We start from the raw sequence: 21267 nt of genomic DNA on the forward strand, positions 1-21267 counted from the left end.
AAGGAAAAGAAGAGGCTGCTATAAGAGAGCCTGTCTGTGAAAGTGACATTTAAACTGAGACCTGCCAGATGAACGGGAACTGGGCAGGTGAAGCAAGGCAGGAAGAGCATTCCAGGTTCAGGGGAAGTGCAAAGACCCTAAGGCTGGAAGGAGATGAGAGAAGAATCCAGAACAGAAAGGCCATTGTGACTGAAACAAAGAGAGCAAGGGAGAGAGAGCCAGAAGGTGGGGTTGGAGAAGTGAGGAGGGGTCAAATCATGCAAAGCTTTATAGGCCAAAGTAAGGACCGTGGACTTTATTTTAAGTACAGAAAGAAATCATGAGAAATGACATCATCTATTTAAGTTTTTAAAAGATTACTTGCACCAAAATTTGGAAACGAACTGGCAGAAGCAAGAATGGAAACAAGAAAATGAGGTAGGAGGGCACTGCAGTAGTCTAGGCAAGAGATGATGGTGGCTTGGACTAGAATTTTGGAAGTCAAAATGAGAAAGGTAAACCCATTAGAGAAATACTTTAGAGAGAGAGTCAGAACTTGATGAAGGATTGGACATAGGAAGTGAAGAAGAGGAAAGTATCAAATAACTGCCTGGTTTCTGATTTAAACAAGTGGATGCCATTTCCTGAAATGGAAAAACTAAAAGAGCACATACATGAAACAGTAATATATTTAGAAAGCAAAATAAAACAACTGCAAATATAGTCCACGGACGGGTATCACTGCTAAGTGGATAATGAATAGCAGTTTGACCTAGTAGGGTATGGGTGATCAGACAGCACAGCAGTGTGTCTCTTTCACTATCAGAAGCAGACTTTTTTCCTGTTTCAAAGCCCACACTCCCTTTTAGGTCCACCCACTGAGTTCCTGTTTCCTATCTGAAGAACACCCATCTCCTGTCTTTGCAGAGCAGAGACAACAGACACGTTCTGTCCATTAGAGCCCAGCAGCCCAATTTACTATTTACTCCACCCAATTCCTCAGAATCTCAGAAATGCTACATCACTCGGGAGGAATTTCTCTCAAGTGGCTTCAAAACATTCTTATAGTACGTGATATTTTAAACAGACATTACCATTGTAATACACTGCTAGAGGGAGTGTAAACATTCTAGAAAGTGATACCCTTCAATACTTTAATTCCATTGCTGGGAATGTAGCCCAAGAAAACAATCAGAAAAGGAAGCAAAGATATGGGTACCAGCATGTTCATCTCAGTGTTATTTACAATGGTAAACAAAATTGGAAACAACCTAAATGTCCTGAATAGAGGAATAGTTAAATCAAAGTAGGGGAAAGGTTACAAGAACTGTAATTCAGCCTAACAGTGAAATATTTTGAAGCCGTTAAAAATAAGGATGAGAAAGAGTATTTTCTTCCATCCTGGATTACATACATAAGATTAGAATCTCCCTACCTCTGAACTCGGGGTTTGAGAATCTATATTTATTTATTTATTCACCAAATATTAATTGAGCACTATGTGCCAGGAACAGAAGGGCAAAGAGACCTCTTTATCACTCCTCTCTCACAGAGACTCATAAGTATATGGATGACCCATACTAATAGATACTCATTTTTTGAGCATTTACTAAGTACTAGTCACTTAATCAAGTATTTCACATTCTTTACCTCATTTAATCCTCAATAAATCTGTGAGATAGGGATTGTTGTCTCTATTTTTACAGATAGAGAAGACTGACGTCTAAAGAGATCAAGTGACTTACCAGAGGTCACACAGCTACCGAAGTGGCCAAGTCAGAATTTAAACCAACTTCTGTTGACTACAAAGCCCATGTTTTTAACTTCTTTGCTAAATTCCCTTCTCCAGATGTAGCCAGATAAATACAGACTCCAACACTGAGACTAATTCTCCTTTCACTTAACACTCTTGCTTGTGTACTTCACTCGACTTGAATTCACTTAACAGTGACTAGGTACTTGTAACAGCTCCTCACCCATCTTGTGCTACCATTCTCTCCACTCTGTGGTTGTTCCACCTCATCCCAATGAAAGACCACGCTCCTTTTCGGGAAAAGAGAGAGGGAAAATAGTGTTTGAATGGCTCTTCCTTCTTGCTTTTCACATGATATGTTCTCCAAGCAGCAAAAAGCCTGAAGGGCAGTGTGTTGTAGACGGAAGAATTGCACAAGCCTCCGTTCATTCATTCAACAACACATATTTTTGGAGTATCTACTATGTGACAAGATTATTTAAGTTTTAACCTTCCTGACCCTATTTTTACAAGTTTTCAGCACTTCTTGAACTCCATCCTTGGTTTTGTATTTCTTTTGTACCTTTTTCATATGTTCTTTTAAAATCTGATCTTGTCAGCTCCTGTGTACCTCTCTTGCCCTCTCTTTCTCATTGTGGTGTTTCCCCTCCCTCTAACTTCTCATTCTGACTTCTGTCTTTCTGTTAATAGCAGCACCACCCTTGTCTACTCACCGAGGCTTGAAACCTCAGTCGCTTCCAGCCTTTTCACCCTTTTCACCCACTTCATCACAAGTCAGATCATTTTTCTTCTCCAAGCATGAGATGTAACTGTTCTTTCCTTCCCGTTCCCACCGCCTGTTCTCACCAAGACTTCTTCAGTAAACTCCTAACTGGCTTTCCTACCTCGAATCTCTCTCGCTTCTAATTTGCCTTGCTCATTAGACCAGATTAATCTTCTTGAAGTGTTCCCCTGACTATCACATGTTTTTCCGTGGTGCCAGTACCCAGTGACTTAAGCCTTGCATTTCTATCCCCACAGCATCTATTGCATGTATCTTCTCCTCTCCATTCTTATTATCACTGTCCTAGCTCAGGCCCTTTTTACCTCTTTCCTTTAATATTGCAATAATTTCTTAACTGTTTCAATGCCTTTAGGATTTCCCCTTCCCAATTCGTGTTACGTACTGCCACCAGATTAATCTTCTTGAAACAGCATTGATCCTGCCACTCTACAGCTTAAAGATATTTTGTGGCTTTCTAGTGGTTACACTTTAAAGTCCATATTCCTTAGCCAAGTATTCAAACTCCAGCCTTATCTCCCATTATTCCTCTTCATGTACCATACACTTCAACCAAATTAATATACAAACTTTAAATTGCCCCACCTTTGAGCCTTTGTTCATATTGTCCCTTCTTCTATCCCCCTATGTTCAAATCCTACCTCACCCTGAAAGACTCGGCTCAAATGACGCTTCTGCAATGAGGCCTTGCTGGATTCCTGTATTTATCATTACACCTTTGTGTGCTCTATTTAATTTTAGAGAAAAGCATATTTCAATTAGTTTTTTACATATATGATCTTATGATTTGGGTTAAAGTCTATGAGATAAATTTGACTCCCCAGACTCCAGGATAACATGGTTGCCTTCTTCTGGCGTTTCTACCACTTCTCCATTTTACCAACTAATTCCTCAGCTTTAGTCAAATTTAGGTTCAGAGTAGAAATTCTCCCTTTGTTACCTCTCTATTTTGGGAGGCAAGGCAAGGCAATTTTCTAATCTGTTGTGGTAAAATGTAATTTGTATTGTCCATCGAAAGCATGGGCTTTGGAATCAGATGGCCCTAGGTTTCTGACAGCTTCATTATTTCCCAACTGTATGACCTTAGGCAACATACTTATTCTCTCTAAGCATCAATGTATTCATCTATTTGTAACCCTAACAAATCTAGTGGCCCCATATGGTTTAGTCTCTGCGTAAATGGTATATAAAGAAGCACTATCCAGAGGCCAAAAAGTAATTTTAAAATTACTTTATTTGTGCTTTCAAAGAACACCAGAGAAGAAATAGTTCATTACCCACAGTGACATTTCTCAAATTTTCTTCATCCATTCCTCAGTTATATCTAACCTGGAGCTGTTCCAAGAGTCTTTCACACACACATACAAACACACACACACACACACACACACACACATACACACACACACACACACACACACACACAAACTAAAACTCTGTCTCCATCCCCAGTCCCAGTTCCTCTATCTTCTTCCTCCCTCTCTCAGCTACATATATATTCTGTAGGTTGACTTAGCTTCTCTGACATAGTCCCCTCCCTCTCAGGTGCTATCTCTCTCTATCTATTTAAAATATCCAGCAATAGAACCCACAAGGCTTCTCCTTTTATGAGTAGAAGTGGAGTGGGGGAGAAGGTTCATGACAGACACACATTCGTAACTCTTGTCCCTGTCCCATGTAAAATAGAGACAATAAAATATACCTCATATGTTTTTCAAGATGATTAAATAATATTGCATGTGTAAAGCATGTTGCATATGTCTGGCATACGATTCGCACATAGTGGTTGGTTAGTAGTTCTACAATTTCCATTCGTTTCTTTTTTTATAGATTCTAATTCACTGGAGAAATTCTCTGTATTTTCACCTATTTTCTTGAACATACTAATCATAGTTATTTTAAGGTTTTTATCTGCTAATCCCAATACCTGGATCACCTGTGGCTTTGTTTCTATTGTCTCTTTTTTCTTTTGGTTTTCAGACATGTGGTCCTGTCTTTTGGTGCACCTGATAACATTTTAATGAAAGATGCTGATTGTGTCTAAATAAATTGTTGAGGCTGCAGTTGGTGTTGGCTTCCTCTAGAGAGGGTTCATCCTGCCCTGCACTAAGTAGATAGAGTGGTGGCAGATCATGCTATTCCATTCAGGAGCTGTGCTGAGTCAAGGCTGGGCTGCAGTCCTGCTAAGGCTCAATCCACCCCTGGTTTGCTCTTAGCCCTCCAGGATTTCCCACTGAAAACCTAGTGTATTATGTGCATCCCTCCTCTTGGACAATCCCAACTCTAATCGCTCTATCCCAAGTCTGCTAAAATGCTCTACTTCTAGAGGCTTTCTCCTTGTTTTTGCCCCCTGCTCCATGCAGCCCCAGTATTTGGTAAATGTGCTGAGTGAAAAACGGGCTTGAGCACCCACCCCACCCCTGCCAAGTCTCCACCAAAAGATCTGCTGGTTTCCTGTTCCCTGGCAAATTCCTCAGCATGTGCAAATCATAGACTCTCAGCTCCCACCCCCTCTCCCTCCAACTCAGAATCAACATACACCCTCAGGGTAAAAGTGTTTGCAATAATTCCCTCACCTCTCTGGATTCTTCCCTTTCCAGAGACTTAGCTACCTCTCCTTTTCGTTGTCTCAGCACCTCCTCACTGCCTTCAGGCAAATGGTTTCTCTATATTATCCAGCTTTTCTAGTTGTTCTAGGCAGGAGAACCGGTCTGACTCTGGCCACTCCAACCCACTCAGATACAGAAGTATAAGCTTAGTAAATGTTCATTTATTCCCCCTTTGCATCCTTTATCTGGCTAGACAGCCTATAATACATATTCTGGTTTACCCTCAGCCAATTGGCTTGCTCCACCATGTTCTCATGGTAGAGCCAACCATTCAGGTTCTTGAGTTTCCTTACAAGTATAAGCATAGCTGACTTCATTCAATGCTGTCTCTTCCTCTGCCCCTTCTTTCAGAGCAGTTCTTCTGAACAAAGTCCACACTGCCATAGTCTGTGGCAGTCATTGGTGCCATTAATTCCAGTCATTGGTGCCGGCCCACCAGGCCTCATCAACTATAAATGTTGTATAACTTTTCAAACTACATTTTACACATACTCTAAACCTTAGTCAACTGCAGCCTTAAGTGTTATTCCATTTCCTGATTTTTTTATTTAACAATTCAATGTTGTTTCTTTCTGTCTGTTATTTTGTTTTATCCGAGTATTTTACTTCGTTTTCCTCAGAAGAATATCACTTCGTTAGATAGGCAAGGCTCCTGATAAACCCATTTCCCAGAGTTTCCTAGAAGATATGTGCCATCCATCCCTTCCCATAAATTTCACTCTTTGATCAATCCAGACTACAAGAGAGCCACGTGTTTTGACTTCATTCTTTGGAGCTTTTATAGATCTATATCTAAGAATCACTGAATTGTTTTTAATTTAACAAAAATTAATAAACATTATCTAATAATTATTAAATATATTTTTATTTAAAAAATTTAACACTTCATGGTGCTTACTGTGTACCTAAAACAGTTCTAAACACAAATATTAAATGTATTATCTCCACAACCATGCTATGAGGTAGGAATTGTTGTCCCTATTTTACAAATGAAGAAATTGAGGCCCACAGAGGTTAAGTACTTTCCCAAGATTACACAGCTAGTAAATGGTTGAGCCAGGATTGAACCCAGAAAGGTTGGCTCCAGGACCCAAATTCTTAACCACTCTATAGCTATATGAAATTCATTATCATATGGATTGCAGGAGTTCTCTGAAATATATTCACTACTCAATAAGGATCAACAAGATAGCTTCTCCAAGACTTTCTATCAGGAAATGCTGTGGGCTCCCTTCTAGCAAAAATGGGTAGTTTGCATTTCTATGAGCTTATTTAATCTTGGCTCTATTATTGCCCTACCCTTATTTTTCGTTTGCCCAATCCCCTTAATCATTTATCTTTTTGTGTTGTTGCATTTTTCTAAACTGGCATAACTGCTTTATGGAATGTGGTAGGGAATAAATATATATATAATAAATAAAATTAATTTTTTCCAAGTATTTATGAGATGAATCTACCCATCGCCAGGAAAATATTTCAGTTACCAAACCCTACTGTGTAGTCCCAGTTATGTAGCTAATGACTCACTACCCACATCCTCATTTCTCCTACAAAGTCATGTCTGTGTGAACTAGAAAAAGAAATGCAAATACCACCTAGGTCTTTCAATTTCCCACTTAAAATGTCAGAGTCTCTGGAGACACATTCCAGAGCTTTACGGGCCATGTCTGCCTTAATTGGCCACAGAAGTGATAGAATTCAAGCCAGGATGTGTCCAGCAGGAGTCTGAGTACACAGGCGATGACCTGGTTGGGCTGTAAATGGGTGGAGAAATGGAAAGTCCTTGGTTATATTAGGCGAATAGTCAAGAGCAAGAATCCAAGCCGAGAGTGGGGTGATGGCAGGTCAGAAACCATTTTTAAAAAAACAAAAGAGATCAGAATGAAGTTAGAGTGTAGAGCCTGCAAGGGAAACAGACGCTAGTACAGCAGGCTAGCATGGGATCAGTGGGCTTCTTGTGACCCAGCCCTGTCTATTTCTCTTCCTTCATCTTTCACCATGCTTCTTCCATCCCTTACTCTAGCCATGCTAATAAATTACTAAATGTTCTCCAAACGTGCTAAACAGTTTCAACACCTCCACACCTTTTTTCATGCTGCTCCCTTTCCCTTGCCTCTGTCCACCTAACAAGTATCTACTCATTTTTTTCCAGATTCTGCTTAAATTCTTTCACCATGAAGCTATTCCTGTGCCGCCCACCACAGCCTGCCCTCACTCATCATTTTTGCCCCTTCCTCACCTGTGTACCTGTTGCTATATCTATCTTGACTTTCACAGCACTGATAAGCAGTATGAATTTGCACCTTAGCATTCTTTTTTTTTTTTATAATTTTATTTATTTATTTTTCCCCCCAAAGCCCCAGTAGATAGCTGTATGTCATAGCTGCACATCCTTCCAGCTGCTGCATGTGGGACGCGGCCTCAGCATGGCCAGAGAAGCGGTGCGTGGGTGCGCACCCAGGATCCGAACCCGGGCCGCCAGCGGCGGAGCGTGCGCACCCAACCACTAAGCCACGGGGCCGGCCTGCACCTTAGCATTCTGATGTGACAAGTGTCACGTTATTGTATTTTTCTAAATCAAATTTAGAAAATTAGTCTCCAAATGCTAGGATGTTGACACAATATTTTTATGAGTGCCTCTCCCCCTCCCTGAGGTCATACTCAGAATCCTAGGGGGCTAACAGTCCAGAAAATGTGGAAAATGGCCCTCTGGTCTTCAATACACCTCCAGTACATTGTGGAATAGAAGTGGCAAGAGCAGACATCTTTGTCTTGTTCCTGACCTTAGGGGCAAAACATCTAGTCTTTCATCACTACCTATGATGTTAGCTGTGAGTTTTTTGTAGAGGCCTTTGTCAGGTTGAGCAATTTCCATTCTATTCCTAGTTTGTTCCTGAAAGGGTTTTGGATTTTGTCAAATGGTTTTACTGCATCTATTATGTAGTTTTTGTCCTTTATTCTAGTAACAAGGTGTGTTACATTGTTTGATTTTTGGATATTAAACCAACCTTGCATTCCTAGGGTAAATCCCACTTGGCTGTGGTGTATAATCCTTTTTATATGTTGCTGGATTTTGTTAGCTAGTATTTTGTTGAGGATTTTTGCATCTATATTCATAAGGGATATTAGTCTATAATTTTCTTTTCTTGTGATGTCTTTGTCTAGTTTTAGTATCAGGGTAATACTGGCCTCATAGAATGAGTTGGAAAGTGTTGCTTCATCTTATATTTTTTTGGAAGAATTTGTGAAGAATTAATGTTTCTTCTTTAAATGTTTGGTAGAATTCACCAGTGAAGCCATTCGGGCCTTGGCTTTTCTTTGTGAGAAGTTTTCTGATTACTAATTCTATCTTTACTTGTTGTAGGTTGTGCAGAAAAGTTAATACAGCGGGCCTGAAACTCCTATCCTTAGAAAGTCTTGTTTACAAGGTTGACCCTTGGCTGGCATCTGGGAAAGTGGATTTCAAGAGTGTTCCCACCATTCCCTAGATAACAAGAGTTGCTCACTGTGCCTAAACTGTTTGTGCAAAAAAATATGCTTTATGCTGAACATCTGCTTTTCTTCTAGGAGTCTAGAATTTTGGTACATGCTAGGTACAGAGTGCCTGTGTGACCAGCCCCCAATGAAAATGTTGGGCACTGAGGCTCCAGTGACTTCTTCTGGTAGACAACATTTTACCCATGTTGTCACAATTCAATGCTGGAGGAGTTAAGTACATTCTGTGTGACTCCATAGGTAGAAGACCCTTGAAGTTTGCACCCAGTTTCCTCTGGACTTTACCCCATGAGCCTTTTCTTTTTGCTGATTTTGCTTTGTATCATTTTGCTTAATAAATAATATCCATGAGTATGACTATAAGCTGAATCTTCTTAGTCCTCTTAGTGAATCACCCAACCTGGGAGTGGTCTTGAGGACCTGCAACATAGATTCATTCAGATTTTCTATTTCTTCTTGAGTCAGTCTCAGTAGTTTGGGTCTTTCTAGGAATATGCCCATTTCATCTAGGTTATATAACTTGTCGGCATAAAATTGTTTACAATATTCCTTTATAATCTTTTTAATTTCTGTAAGGTCAGTAGTGATGCCCACTCTTTTATTTCTGATTTTAGTAACTTGGATATTCTCTCTATTTTTCCTTGATCAGTCTAGCTAAAAGTTTGCCAATTTTGTGGATCTTTTCAAAGAACCAACTTTTGGTTCCACTGATTTCCTCTATTATTTTTTTATTCTCTATTTCACTTCTTTCTACTCTAATATGTTTTATTTCCTTCCTTCTGCTTGCTTTAGGTTTAGTTTGGTCTTCTTTTTCTAGTTTATTAAGGTGTAAGGTTATGTTATTGATTTGAGATCTTCTTTTTTAATAGAGGAGTTTTCAGCTATAAAGTTCCTTCTAAGCACTACTTTAGCTATATTTCATAAATTTTGGTATGTTGTGTTTTTATTTTCACTCATCCCAAATTATTTTCTATTGTGATTTCTTCTTTGATCCACTGATTACTTAGGAATATGTTGTTTAATTTTCACGTTGTGAATTTCCCAAATTTCTTTTCATTATTGATTTCTAATTTTATTCTACTATGGTCAGAGAAGATACTTTGGATGATTTCAATCTTTTGAAATTTATTGTAGCTTGTTTTATGGCCTATCATATGACCTATCCTAGAGAATGTTCCATGTTCACTTGAGAAGAATGTATAATCTACTGTTTTAGGGTTTGAAATCTCTTTTACCATCTTCCCCTGGTCTCCTCTGTGGGAGCCAGTGTGAGAGTAGTGGAGTAGTGGACACTGCAGCCTCTTTTTCTTCCCCTCCTGGGTCCTGCCTTGTAGAGTAAGAGAATGAGCACAAATTGCCAAATTAACCTAATTTCTTCCTAATGCCCTTCCTGTTTCCAAAAATCCCCAAGAATGCATAGCTTTTCCATAACTAGCTGTAATTTCTCTTCCTGGATGCCTTATGACAATGAAATGTGTCTCTTCCCACGAGCAAAGCAAAATGAGTGCTCTTGCTCTTCCCTCCTCTCAGTGGCTGCATCTGAAACAGTCCCATTCAGGAGTTGGTCAATGCTTCTTTAATAGTTTGACCCCTTGGGCCGGCCCCATGGCATAGCGGTTAAGTGCACGCGCTCCGCTGCTGGCGGTCTGGGTTCAGATCCCGGAAGCACACTGATGCACCGCTTGTCAGGCCATGCTGTGGCAGCGTCCCACATAAAGTGGAGGAAGATGGGCATGGATGTTAGCCCAGGGCCAGTCTTCCTCAGCCAAAAAAAAAAAATAGTAGGATTGGCATGGACGTTAGCTCAGGGCTGATCTTCCTCACACACACACAAAAAAAATAGTTTGACCCCTTGAGTTTGATCCCAGGACATCGTATTGATAGCAGACCAAGGGCGTGCTGGTGTGGTGAGATTAGAGCTTTTACCTGCTGTAATAAATTCCCATCTGCCCTTCTGGCAAGGCCTATGCTGGTGCCATTAAAATTGTCCATTCTACTCATGTCTCCTCATGTACCTAGAAGTGAGTAACCACATCCTCTTCCTTCCCTTTGCTATCTGTAGAGGATCCATTTGGCTGCAACTAACAGAAAACCAATCTACCTCTAACGTGAGTAATTAAGAGTTTATTTTTCTCATGTAACAAGAAGTATTAGGGGACAGACTATTCTGAGGCTGATGCACTTGATCAAGGATACCATCAGAACCCAGGCTCTTTCTATTTTCCCACTGCAGCATCCATACTAGGTGTATTTGATCCTTATGCCTGTTGCCTCCTGGTCACAAGATGGCTGTTGGACCTTAAGACCCAGTCCTATCTTAGGAAAAAAGCAGGGGTAGGGTGCAGAGGCAAAAAGCCTGCCAGCATATTATGAAGATTTTCCAGAAGCCCCACCCAGCAACTTCCACTTATGTCTCATTATTTAAATCTAGGTCACATATCACCCCAGACCAATCACTGAAAGGCTCAAAAATGGGTAGAGAGAAGGGAGAAGAGAGAAGGGAGGGGAGCAGTAGCCAGTCAACCAACAGTGGCTGCCACACCTTCCTTCACAGCCTTGGTAATTAGAAGTTACTAAGGGCTGGGATCAGGGAGGATGAATTTAATTCAACTGAGCTTGGAGTATGGCATGCCATTCAACTCTGCCCCTGTCCACATTTGTTCTAAACAGAATCAGTCCCTCCCTCCTAAAATCTAAGCTCCCTGGCACCTTCTGTAGCAAAGTCCCTAACCACAACATAAATACAGATACCTTTTCCTCTGCCTTCCAGTAACTAATGACCTTTTCTTTAGAAATAGCAAAAGCATATTCTAAAGTACTCAGCAGTCATCTATAGTCATTAAGCATTGTCTGATTTGAGGACCCCCAAAGGCTAGTCTTCTGGAACATCCTCTCACCACTGCCTTTTCTCAGCCTCAGAAACCTGCGATAGCAATTAATGATTTCCATCAGGGGTACAATTGCCTGTACCAACAAGTCAACCCATGACTTGAGTAACATGTTCAAGCTTGGGTACCGGACTTCAAGTCTCTGGTGCCATTAACCACTGTCCAGGAAGAGGTTAGAAATTCCGAATCCAAAATAAGGCCCTTAAAGTTCAACTTCCCGACCTCTCACTTTCTCAGAATGCTCCTGGGAATTACAGATAAATTAATATCTTTATCAAACTCTAATAAGGGTGTATTTGCCTCTCTTCCTTCCAGAGCCTTCTGCTAACCTCCCTGTAAATCAGCCCAGAAGTTTTAAAGCATCTGGTAAATCCTTTCACTCAGTCTCTTCCCAGTCTTCTGATAGTCCCCACATCAGGAGTTACTTCTGAGAGACCTCACTCATTTCTGCGTATCAGTTCTCTAACAGAATCTTAGCTATTGTCTCAAAATCAATAGACTCAAATTCTGCAGATCATAATTTTTCTGTGTGCAACATTCAAAGTTTCTTAGTAATCCCATGATGTACCAGATGTGAATTTGTTCTGTAACACTGAGGTGCAAGAAATGTCATATTGCCATAGTTTTGGCCCCCAGTGACTTGCCACAGTGGTAAGATATTCTGTTCTCCGTGGAGTCTTGGAAGGGTGACCAACCACCTTGGTTTGCCCAGGACTGAGGGGTTTTCTAGGATGCAAGACTTTCTGTGCTAAAAATGGGCAAACCAGAACAGTTGGTCATCCTAAGTCTTGGCCAAACATTAGTTTACGAGCCTGCCCTTTACTATATTATAAGCTGTAAGAAGGCAAGGAACATGTCTAATGAATTTCTATATACCCATGCCTAGTGCTAGGGACATAATAGGCACTCAGTAAATTCTTAAATAAATAAACTAATTCACAAACAAATGCATGAACCTGTGTAAAAGTAGAAGATTAAAATAATAGTAATAATCCAAAGCCTGAGCCAAATCAGAAGTTACCTGAACCAACTGAAACGGAGTGCCCTACAACTTCCTACTTACCCCTCCTAGTCTTTAAAGGGGCCATGTCCTCAGAGCAGGGGCAAATTCCCCCTACACATACAGACACCATGGTTTCTATATCATCTATGTCCAACTTGATGGATTTGAGAAGCATCAGGTAGACTTTCCATCACATTTTGGATCTGTTCTTCAGGAAGACAGCACATGTCCAGATATAAGCAAAATGTTGAGAAAACATGAACTTCTGAAGGTACCTACCACCTGCTCAGCCTACCAGAACTCCTCAGAGTTCTGGGCTGCACAGAATGATGACAGTGCTTTCAAGTGTCCAGAAGCTTCTCCCCCCCACCCCAGCACATTCCCTCTGGGGTATAACTTTAATGCTAGCAGGTTTTTTCTGCTTCACTGTGTCACTTTCCACTTGGCTTCCACAAGACACTGATATTCCTCTATCCCTTTAAGATCTTTTTTTTCTCCTTTTTGCCTTTCCTCATATTATTTCTCCCAACTTTTCATATAAGTTACGGTGGGTAGAGCTAGTGTGCTTTCTTTCATCTCATTTAGCAAGGAGACTGTTATGTTTGTAGCAGGTATAATTAATGATCACCTCAAGCAAGAAGACACAATTTACAGATGGTTGTAACAGTTCTGACTCCATATTTCCTGGAGTTTTGTGGTTTTCCTTGAAAAACTACCACAGAAAATTGCCTCATTTCCATGCCTGGTTTAAAAATGTGCACCTAAAAAATCTGCTGATGCCTGCTTTCTCTTCTGCTTACCCATGTGCTAACCTCTGTAATCTCCATGGCACATGGGAAAGTGTCATCCCACTGTTCTGCAGTACCCTTCACTCAAAGAGTCACTGCCCCAGAATTCTGACCCTTCTTTGTCCTGTGACAGGCTGAGATGATGTCAAGGGCTCTGTCCCCCACCCTCCTCCTCATTGTACAAAGCTCTCCTCTCCCTCATGGCTCCTCCTCCTCTCACTTGGCAGGAGACGTAGACCACCTTCTTAATAAAGCCTCTTTGGGCATTCCAGGGATGTTCCCCAGTCAGTCCACTCTAACCCCAGTCATGCAGCACAACCAGACTTTATCACCCTCAAAATAGGACCTGAATTTTCACAACACCCCACACAAGTCTCTGTTTCCAGACTCTGTTTTTAAGAATTATAATTCTTAAAACTCTACATTTACCATTGAGTAATAATACATCAGCCCCCTCTGGGGTGACCACCTACTTCAAGTTAAAAGGCATCTCTTAACTTGTCTCTGCATTGTTAACCCTTTTGTGTACATCCCAACCAGGGAGGAAGAGTAGTACCTTGGGGCACTGGTGATTCAGGCAGGAAGTCCCTCCCTCCCAGGGCCAGGGTAAAATGGCTCAGCCCTCCCTGACATCCCCGAGGAACTTGGGGAAGCCTCGACTGGGATTGATCTTCAAGACGTGCCAAAGACTGAAGATGCACCAGCGTTTATGTACGTCCTTGTTTCAGAAAAGAGAATGGCTGCTGTTAGCCAAAGGGGAGCCCCTGAGCGGAGGACACAGCCTGAGAGAGCCCACCAGCACCTTCTATGTGATCCTGCCATCACGCTCCCCGACCCTGCTGGTGAAGGCAGTGGCCACTCGGGAACTGATGCTGCCCAGTCCCTTCCCCCTGCTGCCTGAGGACCCGCCTGAGGACAGCCTGAAGATTGTGGAGGCAAGTGGAGCCTAGATCTCATGCAACAGACAGAGGGGAGAGAAGACAATGGAGTTCGGGTAAGGGATGAGGGAGAGGAGTGAGCCTGTGAGGGAAACGACAGGGGAGTGGAAGGAGAGTGGTTTCAAGGGTGTGGTAAGTGGGGCAGAGGAGAAAGCAAGGGTGGGAACTGAGGCCAGGCGGAAGGAAGGAAGCAAGCATCCACGTGATGGTGTGTTCTCTTTCTCTGCCTTATGTGTGTGCGTGTGCGTGTACCTGTGGTTACGTGCATCTATTTCTGTTTGTTGAGGAGAAGAGGAAAAGGTAGCCAATGTAGGCTCCCAGAATAGGAAGGGCTTCAAAATGAGACTCTGGTGCAAAGGAGGGAACAGCTGGGAAGGCCACTTTCTCCTCCTCTCTTCCTTGGATCTGGATCCTGGATTTCCTCTGCCAGCCCCCATAGGCTAAGGGCGGGAGGGGGCTCTGGGAGGGGAGAACTGGAACCACATCACTGCTGGATCGCCGGCCTACGTGCAGAGAGGACAGAGCCTGGGATTGTGCTCTCAGCTTGGCGGCCATGGGGATGCGGAGAGAGGTGGGCACGAGTGGCCATGGCTCGATCGGCGTCTCACTTTGGAGCCAGTGGTTCCTGGCACAGGATGTTGTGGCCGGAAAACCTGACTGCTCAGGAATGCTGTGCTCGTGTGTCCTCTGGTTATGCTCACCTCACAGGCCGAGAACTCAGTGTACTCGCCTTGCAGACTGGGAGCACCCTCCCTACAGCCTCACACACTGGATCCCTTGTAACCCTCATGCACTCCGGCCCCTCTCAGAATCCCGTGACACACTTCTCAGGGCCAGAGTGTTTGGTGCCCCTAACCACTCAGGCTTGCTCCTATTTCTTGTACTCTTGCTTGATACTTACCTCACAAGCACTCAGACCTGGAGGCCAGAACACCCAGTGGGACACACATCTGTTTCACAGCCTTCACTGAAGCCCTGGGGCCTCACACCTCCTCTAGCCTTTCACACTCAAAGGTCTCTGCCTGACATCTTATGTTCTGTGACCACAAGTTCCCTGGGTGAAGCTCCTCCTCTCTTCCTCAGAGCACACTGGACTGCCTGGAGCTGGAGCCCACTTACAACCCCTTGCAGGTTTGTAGCCACCTGTACTCATACCTGAGCAGCACCTCTGCCAAGCCTCAAGGCCAACTCCACTCGAGCTGGGAGAGCCGGGCCCTGAGAAAGGTACAGCTCACCTCCATACTTCCCTCCCTCACCTTTATGCCCAGAATCCAAGAGAGCCCTCCTCCCCTGTCCCCAACTCCCCACATCCAAGGGAGTAGCCCTCCTCCCTGAATCTCCCCTGGTGGAGGGGAGAACCTGGCCAACAGGGGAGGGAGAAAAAGAGCAGCCCTTTGCCCTAGACAAAGGAAATGACAACCCCTTCCCGGTAGGGGGGCTTTTCTCCTTGGGCATTTACATAGGATAATGTTTAGGTATCTTAACTGTAGTGTTTATGGTAACTCATTAGTCATTTAACAGACCATTGTCCCACTAAGCAAACTGGCTGCACTGGAACTACAACCACAGCCCTTGGTTACAGAAAAGGCTGAAGGGAACCTGGGAAAAGAAATGCCCAAGGGATGGGAAATTAGCATGTACTGTGCACCAGTCATTTGCCAGGTTTTGTGACAAGTGCTTTCACACATATTTCTCTCATTTAATCCTCACAGCATCCCTGCAAGGTAAGTGTTATGCTCATTTACAGATAAGGAGAGGGAGGCTGACCAAGGTTAGCAGCTTAGAGACAGGGCTCTCGTGACAGGGTTGAAGAGAGAAGAGTAATTGAGGGTGGAGAGTTATTTTTATGAAATCCATAATCTATAATATTTGGGCTTCCTTTTGCCCTTATTAATCTTCTCCTAGTTTCCCAGTAACAGAGCCTTTAGAAAATTCCTGCTTTGCCTTAGCCAAAGTTACAAGAGAAAGATGTTTCCAAATTACAGTCAGTCTAGAGGTGGGAGCAGTAACCAGATGCGTGCGAGCAGAGTCCACCACCAGTCAGCCGGTGGGCAAGCTAACAGAGGAAGAACACTCGGCCAGGAGACGGGCACTGTGGAGGCTGGAGCCCAGGGGACCCCACTGCCCTGGGCCTTGAGGCTGGCACTCCAGGGATGGGACACCTGAAGGAGTTAGGGAACGAGATAGGAGATCAGGAACTGTCTGGTCTTCAGAGGAGATCCAGGGAACGAGATAGGAGATCAGGAACTGTCTGGTCTTCAGAGAAGGCTCTACTTGCTTGCTTTGCAGGGTGGGCAGTTGCAGACGAACCGAATTCGAGCCACAGTGGCCCCCCTGCCTATGACTCCAGCCCCCAGCAGAGCCCTCAAGATGCCAGCAGCCTGCAAAGCTCCCTCAGAAGGCTTCTTCCAGCCTTTCATGGAAGAGGAAGCGGAGGAGGAGTATCCCTCAGCGCCCTAAGTCACCAGAGCCCGAGCCTGGCCCTACTCCACCATGCTAAGGCTTCACACAATGGCTTTCTGTGGGCAGACTCTTGCCTTCTAGCCAGCTGAGCCTCTGTGAGCTCTGGGTGACTGGGAAACAGGGCCTTCCCCTCCTCTGGGCTCAGTGATACCACCACCCCAATCCTCAGGCCCGGAAGAGACACTCCTAAACCTCTTCCTTCTCCAAGCAAGGACTCTCGTTTTCTTTTGGATCATTTGATACTGTTAACACAGATGAAAATTAAACACCCAGTAAGCCTCCATCATTGTTAGGAGCATTCCTACCCCCGAATTTCTCCTGGTGGCTCTGTGTAGGCAGCTGGATGAGGCAAGGTCACCTTCAGGAAACCGGGGCTCAGGAGACAAGGATAAGGTTTCCAGAGCTCATGAAAAACAAGTAGGATTGAAATCCAAGCCTCATTCCAAAGCCTGTGCCCCTTCCACTACACCCACCACACTGTAGTTCCCTTCAGCCTCCAAACAGAAAAGTGGTTGGTGCTTGGTACCTACATGCAAAATGTGTGTGTGTGTGTGTGTGTTGTGTGTGTGTGGGGGGGGGTGACATATAGCCGAGAACAGGGAAAGGATGGTGTGAAAAAGACCTATTCCCTTCCTATTCCCCTCTCCCCACACCGTCCTGCCCTCTCCATCCACAGAATAATAACTACCATTTATAAAATGCTTACTCTGTGCTTCAAATTGCACTAAGTACTTGCGAAATTTAACTCCTTTCATACAAACAATCCTGTGAGGTAGACTGTTATTAAGTTTTCCTGTTTTACAGAGGGGCAGCAGGGGAAACTGAGGGCTGCAGATGTTACACAACTCACCCAGGGTCACCAAGACAGGGTCAAGCCCAGGTGAGCTTGCCTAGACCACTCAGGCTCTAAACCACCACACTGCTTGGCTCCCCTCCTGGGAGCCCTTTCCTCCTTCCTTGGCCTCTAACACATTCCTGGTTCTCCTCCTGATCCCCTCCACACCCACCTAGCACACCATGCTACTGTGTCCTCTCTGTGACTATTCACACACATAGACCTCTTAAACCCAAACTGACTTTAATGAGAATAAGACTTTTAAAAATATATATTTCCGGCAAAGAACAATGCAGGGGTAAGGATCCAGGCACAGTCCAGCATCTCCGTATAGCCTCCATACAGGTCTCTCAGACTGCACCTACTCTGACCAAGTACCCCTTTCCACAAACCTGGTCCAGCAGCTGTCCATTCCTTTGGGGGGGATGACTTAGGGGTGCTGGCCTCCCCAGGTCCCATCTCGCAGCCCCTGCCATCTGTCCCACTTCCAGGACTTCTTGGGATTGATCATCCATCCCTGATCCCTCTGGCCCCCTGGTCTCACACAGGCCCCTCCAGCCCTCTGGTTCCCGCTGGTTCTAACAGGTTTCTTTGATCCCCACTGCCACCTCCCCATGGTCCTCCTATCAGTAACCCCAGCCTTGCCCTACTTCTCACGTGGAGCCCTCTGGCTTGACCCCAGTCCCGTCAGTCCCTGCTCTAGAAAGCCCACAGTCCCAGCTCCCTGAGGCCCCACTCTTCTGGACCTGGCTGTACAGGGCACCATCTGAGCTGTGGCCTTTGCTGCCACTGCCAGCTGCAGCTCCAGCTTCAGGGAAGGCCAGGCCCTGGGGCTTGGGAGCTGGGAGGGGCTTTGTGCTCCGAGGGGGTGGCACAGCATAGTCATCAGTGGCAGGGTTGTAGGGGAGCTCGTAGCCCTCCTCCTTCACCCGGGCCTGGCACCACCATGCATCCTTGGGCTCTTGAGGCAGATCATAAAGGCTCCGGAGAGCAGCTGGGGCCAGGCCCTCAGGTTCATCATAGATGGGGTCTTCTTTGGGGTCCTTCAGCTTGGCCTTCAGCAACTGCTGGTGTGCATGCTCATACAAGTCCCAATAGAGAGGTTTCTTTAACTGTGCCCCCTCCCTTGTCTGAGCAGGGGTGCTGTCCAGGGGGTCTGAGTATAGGGAATCCTGGGAAGGGCCTGGAGGAACACGAAGGGAGTCTAAGGGCTCAGCATACAGTGCTGGAGGGCTGCCCAGGACCTCCTGAGGGGGGGAGGTCAACTTCCCCTCTGCCACTTCTCCTTCATGGGAATCAGCTCTGAGAACATCCTGCCCCTGACCAGCCTTTCCTTGGGCCTTCTGCCGGTGGATAGCAGTCTCAACTGCCTGAAAGATGTCATTTCCCTGTGCCGTCTGGAAGGTGAAGGTTCCAGGGCCGGAGGGGCAGCGGCGGCCAGCCTCAAAAGAGAACATGACCTGAAGAGAATGTGGAGAGAAACACATTACCAGGAGCCATGAGAGGAGGTGAGTCACAGGGCCCTACTACTTAGGGGATCTACAAAGAAAAGACTACCTGGAGAAGAGGGTGGGGTCATGGGCTAGGCAAAGAAGGGTTATCCAGAGGGCAGAGCTTTCCACCTTCCTGTCCTGCCCCACCTCCCCCACAGCTGCCCAGACCTAGGAAGCCAGCCCTCCCTGACAGCCCCCGCACCTTGTCCCTGCCATAGCGACGCAACAGAGTGTAAGGCCAGAAAAGGAGTGGCTCTAGTATCTGCCTCTGGGCCCCCGCGGTCAGGAGAGTGAGCCTCTCAGCCTCCACCCTCAGCACATAGGAGCCGTGCAGGCCGCAGCGCTCAGCGGCTTCAGTCCTCTGCACGGTTACCCAGAACTGGGATCCTGGAAGGAATACACAGTTAGACGGGCACCTGGCCGGGACTAGGGGATGGGGCAGATTGTCCAAGCACCCACTTGGAAGCCAGCTCTCAGGAGCTTCCTACTTCCCCAGGGGTCCCTGGACCCTCTAATTATCCCCTTCCCAAGGGCACTCTTCCTTTCCACCCCATCCCTGCCCGGGCTTCTCAGGCGTCTACCTTCCCAGGTGGGGCTATACAGGGAGTTCTCCAGCATCTCCAGGGCAGAAAGCTTGGGTGGGTTCTCAGCAGGCGCCAGAGCCCAGCTGCCTTTCTGGGGTAAAGAGAAAGAGAGTATCGAAGACCCTGTAATTCCCTCAACGCGGCTCCCAGGATCTGAGCCAACCCAGTTCCTCCGCCGCAGTAACTGCCCCCACCCCCGCATCGCCTCTAGGCCCGGTGCGGCTCGCAGGAGCCCCTCGCCGGCAGTCCCGGCCCCCTCACCGGAAAGGCGTTGCGGCACAAGGTTTGCACCCAGGCGGCGCTGGACGGCGCGTCGGCCGCCAGCAGGTGGGAGCGCTGCGCGGTGTCCAGGCGGAAGGCAGTGGCGCCAGGCTCAGGGGGGCTTTCCACGGCCACGGGGGCTACGCTCACACACTCCGCCAGACGGATCACCTTGCAGTCCAGGCGGCGCGAGCCCCCTCGGCCCCCTCCAGAGCTCGACCCCTTGTGGTCAAAGAACTCGAGCCGCGCTACGCCGTGGGGGCTGGCTGGGTAGAGCACGGCCCAGGTCTTCCTCCACCTCTGCGGAGAGAGAGCGAGAGACGCTGCGGAGGGGGCGGGCGAGCACGGGCAGCCCGGGAACCGACGGGGAAAGAGAGACCGGCGCTGGCCGATATTGGGTCTGAGGCTTCCCGATGGGAGGCGAACTCGCCCAAGGAGGAAGCCGCTCCGTCTCCCCACGACCAGAGAGGGCGTACCCGGAGCCCGGCGGGCGCTTCCCCGGAGTGTGCAGAGCAACCTCGCGGGAACGTCACAGGGCTCTCCAGCTCCGGGCGCCGCGCTCCAACCCGCTGCCCGCCTCCTCCCTCTTTCTGGGCTCTATCGCCCACCCCTAGCTCTGAGGGGGTTCGGCAACCCTTGCCCCTGACTACCTTGGTACCGAAACGCTGACTCTGCAAAAAGAGCGTCCCTTCCATCACGGCCCCGTCCATCGCCCGCGGCGGTTCCTTTCGCACTTCCTGGCCCCGGGGCTGCGGGCGGGGCGGGGCGGGGCGGGGCGGGCCCACCGGAGGCGTTGCCGCCCCTCCCCCGGCCCCTGCGGACCTTGAAGGATCAGGAAGGAGAAGAGCAAGAAGGAAGGGGAGGGGGTCCACCTCCAGGTCCCTGCCCTTAGCTCTAGGACGCGCGCAAGTGGCTCCACCAAGAGAAACCTCGCGGTTTTGGCCAGAGGGCTCTGGCGCCTGGGCTTGGGGGCTGCGTGCGATGTCATATGCTCAACGTGACATCAGAGTGAAGGCCGTGACATCACCTCGAAAATGGTGACGGTCGCCCTGGGGCACTGGAGGGGCCACGTGGGCCCTCATGGCCTCAGTTCCCCTGACCGGATCCGCCCCCAGCCTGGCCGGAGTTGGGCTGTTTACACTCCGCGGACCCAGGGACATGGAGAAAGGGCTAGGGGCTGGGGACTGGAAGGCTTCCCGGAGCCCGGAGCCGAGTCGCGGCCTCCAGCCGCTGCAGGGGCCGCCGTCCGGGCCGGTCCGCGGCCCGGTGGCCTCTTGCGTGTCCAGCTTCCTGACCGCAGCTGCCGGGCCTCCAACCTGCGGGAAAAGAAAGCTTCATTGAGCACTCCGGGAAGGTCGGGGCGGGGGGAGGTGGAGCGGCAACGGCTAGCGTCACGG

The 21267-nt window shown here is 46.7% G+C and overlaps 2 protein-coding genes across 5 annotated transcripts in view; one reads left to right on the top strand and one right to left on the bottom strand.

Moving 5' to 3' along the window:
• The window catches only part of M1AP (meiosis 1 associated protein), a 79368-nt gene extending 62306 nt beyond the window's left edge, over positions 1-17062 (top strand). Inside the window, exons 6-8 of one of the 2 annotated variants that reach the window (XM_058550844.1) lie at positions 14025-14231; positions 15318-15458; positions 16524-17062. In XM_058550844.1, coding sequence (XP_058406827.1) covers positions 14025-14231; positions 15318-15458; positions 16524-16694 — 519 coding nt within the window. In that variant the 3' untranslated portion in view covers positions 16695-17062. The remainder of the gene's footprint in view (positions 1-14024; positions 14232-15317; positions 15459-16523) is intronic. The other variant, XM_058550843.1, reaches the window with a different exon arrangement.
• Positions 17063-17758: 696 nt separating this feature from the next.
• On the bottom strand, positions 17759-21249 carry DOK1 (docking protein 1). 3 transcript variants are annotated; one of them, XM_058550845.1, is made up of 5 exons: positions 20521-21249; positions 19871-20170; positions 19607-19700; positions 19228-19412; positions 17759-18992 (listed from the first exon to the last, which is right to left on the bottom strand). In XM_058550845.1, exons 1-5 carry the CDS (start codon positions 20578-20580, stop codon positions 18186-18188), a joined length of 1446 nt encoding a protein of 481 aa, XP_058406828.1. In that variant the 5' UTR covers positions 20581-21249; the 3' UTR covers positions 17759-18185. The 3 variants fall into 3 exon arrangements, with proteins under 3 accessions (XP_058406828.1, XP_058406829.1, XP_058406830.1); XM_058550847.1 differs by lacking the exon at positions 19228-19412 and having other exon boundaries at positions 18892-18992; XM_058550846.1 differs by lacking the exons at positions 19228-19412; positions 19871-20170; positions 20521-21249 and having other exon boundaries at positions 19607-19676.
• Between the last annotated feature and the right edge of the window lie 18 nt (positions 21250-21267).

Source organism: Diceros bicornis, chromosome 12 (genome assembly GCF_020826845.1).
Source record: "Diceros bicornis minor isolate mBicDic1 chromosome 12, mDicBic1.mat.cur, whole genome shotgun sequence".
In the NCBI taxonomy this organism is placed as follows: Eukaryota; Metazoa; Chordata; class Mammalia; order Perissodactyla; family Rhinocerotidae; genus Diceros; species Diceros bicornis.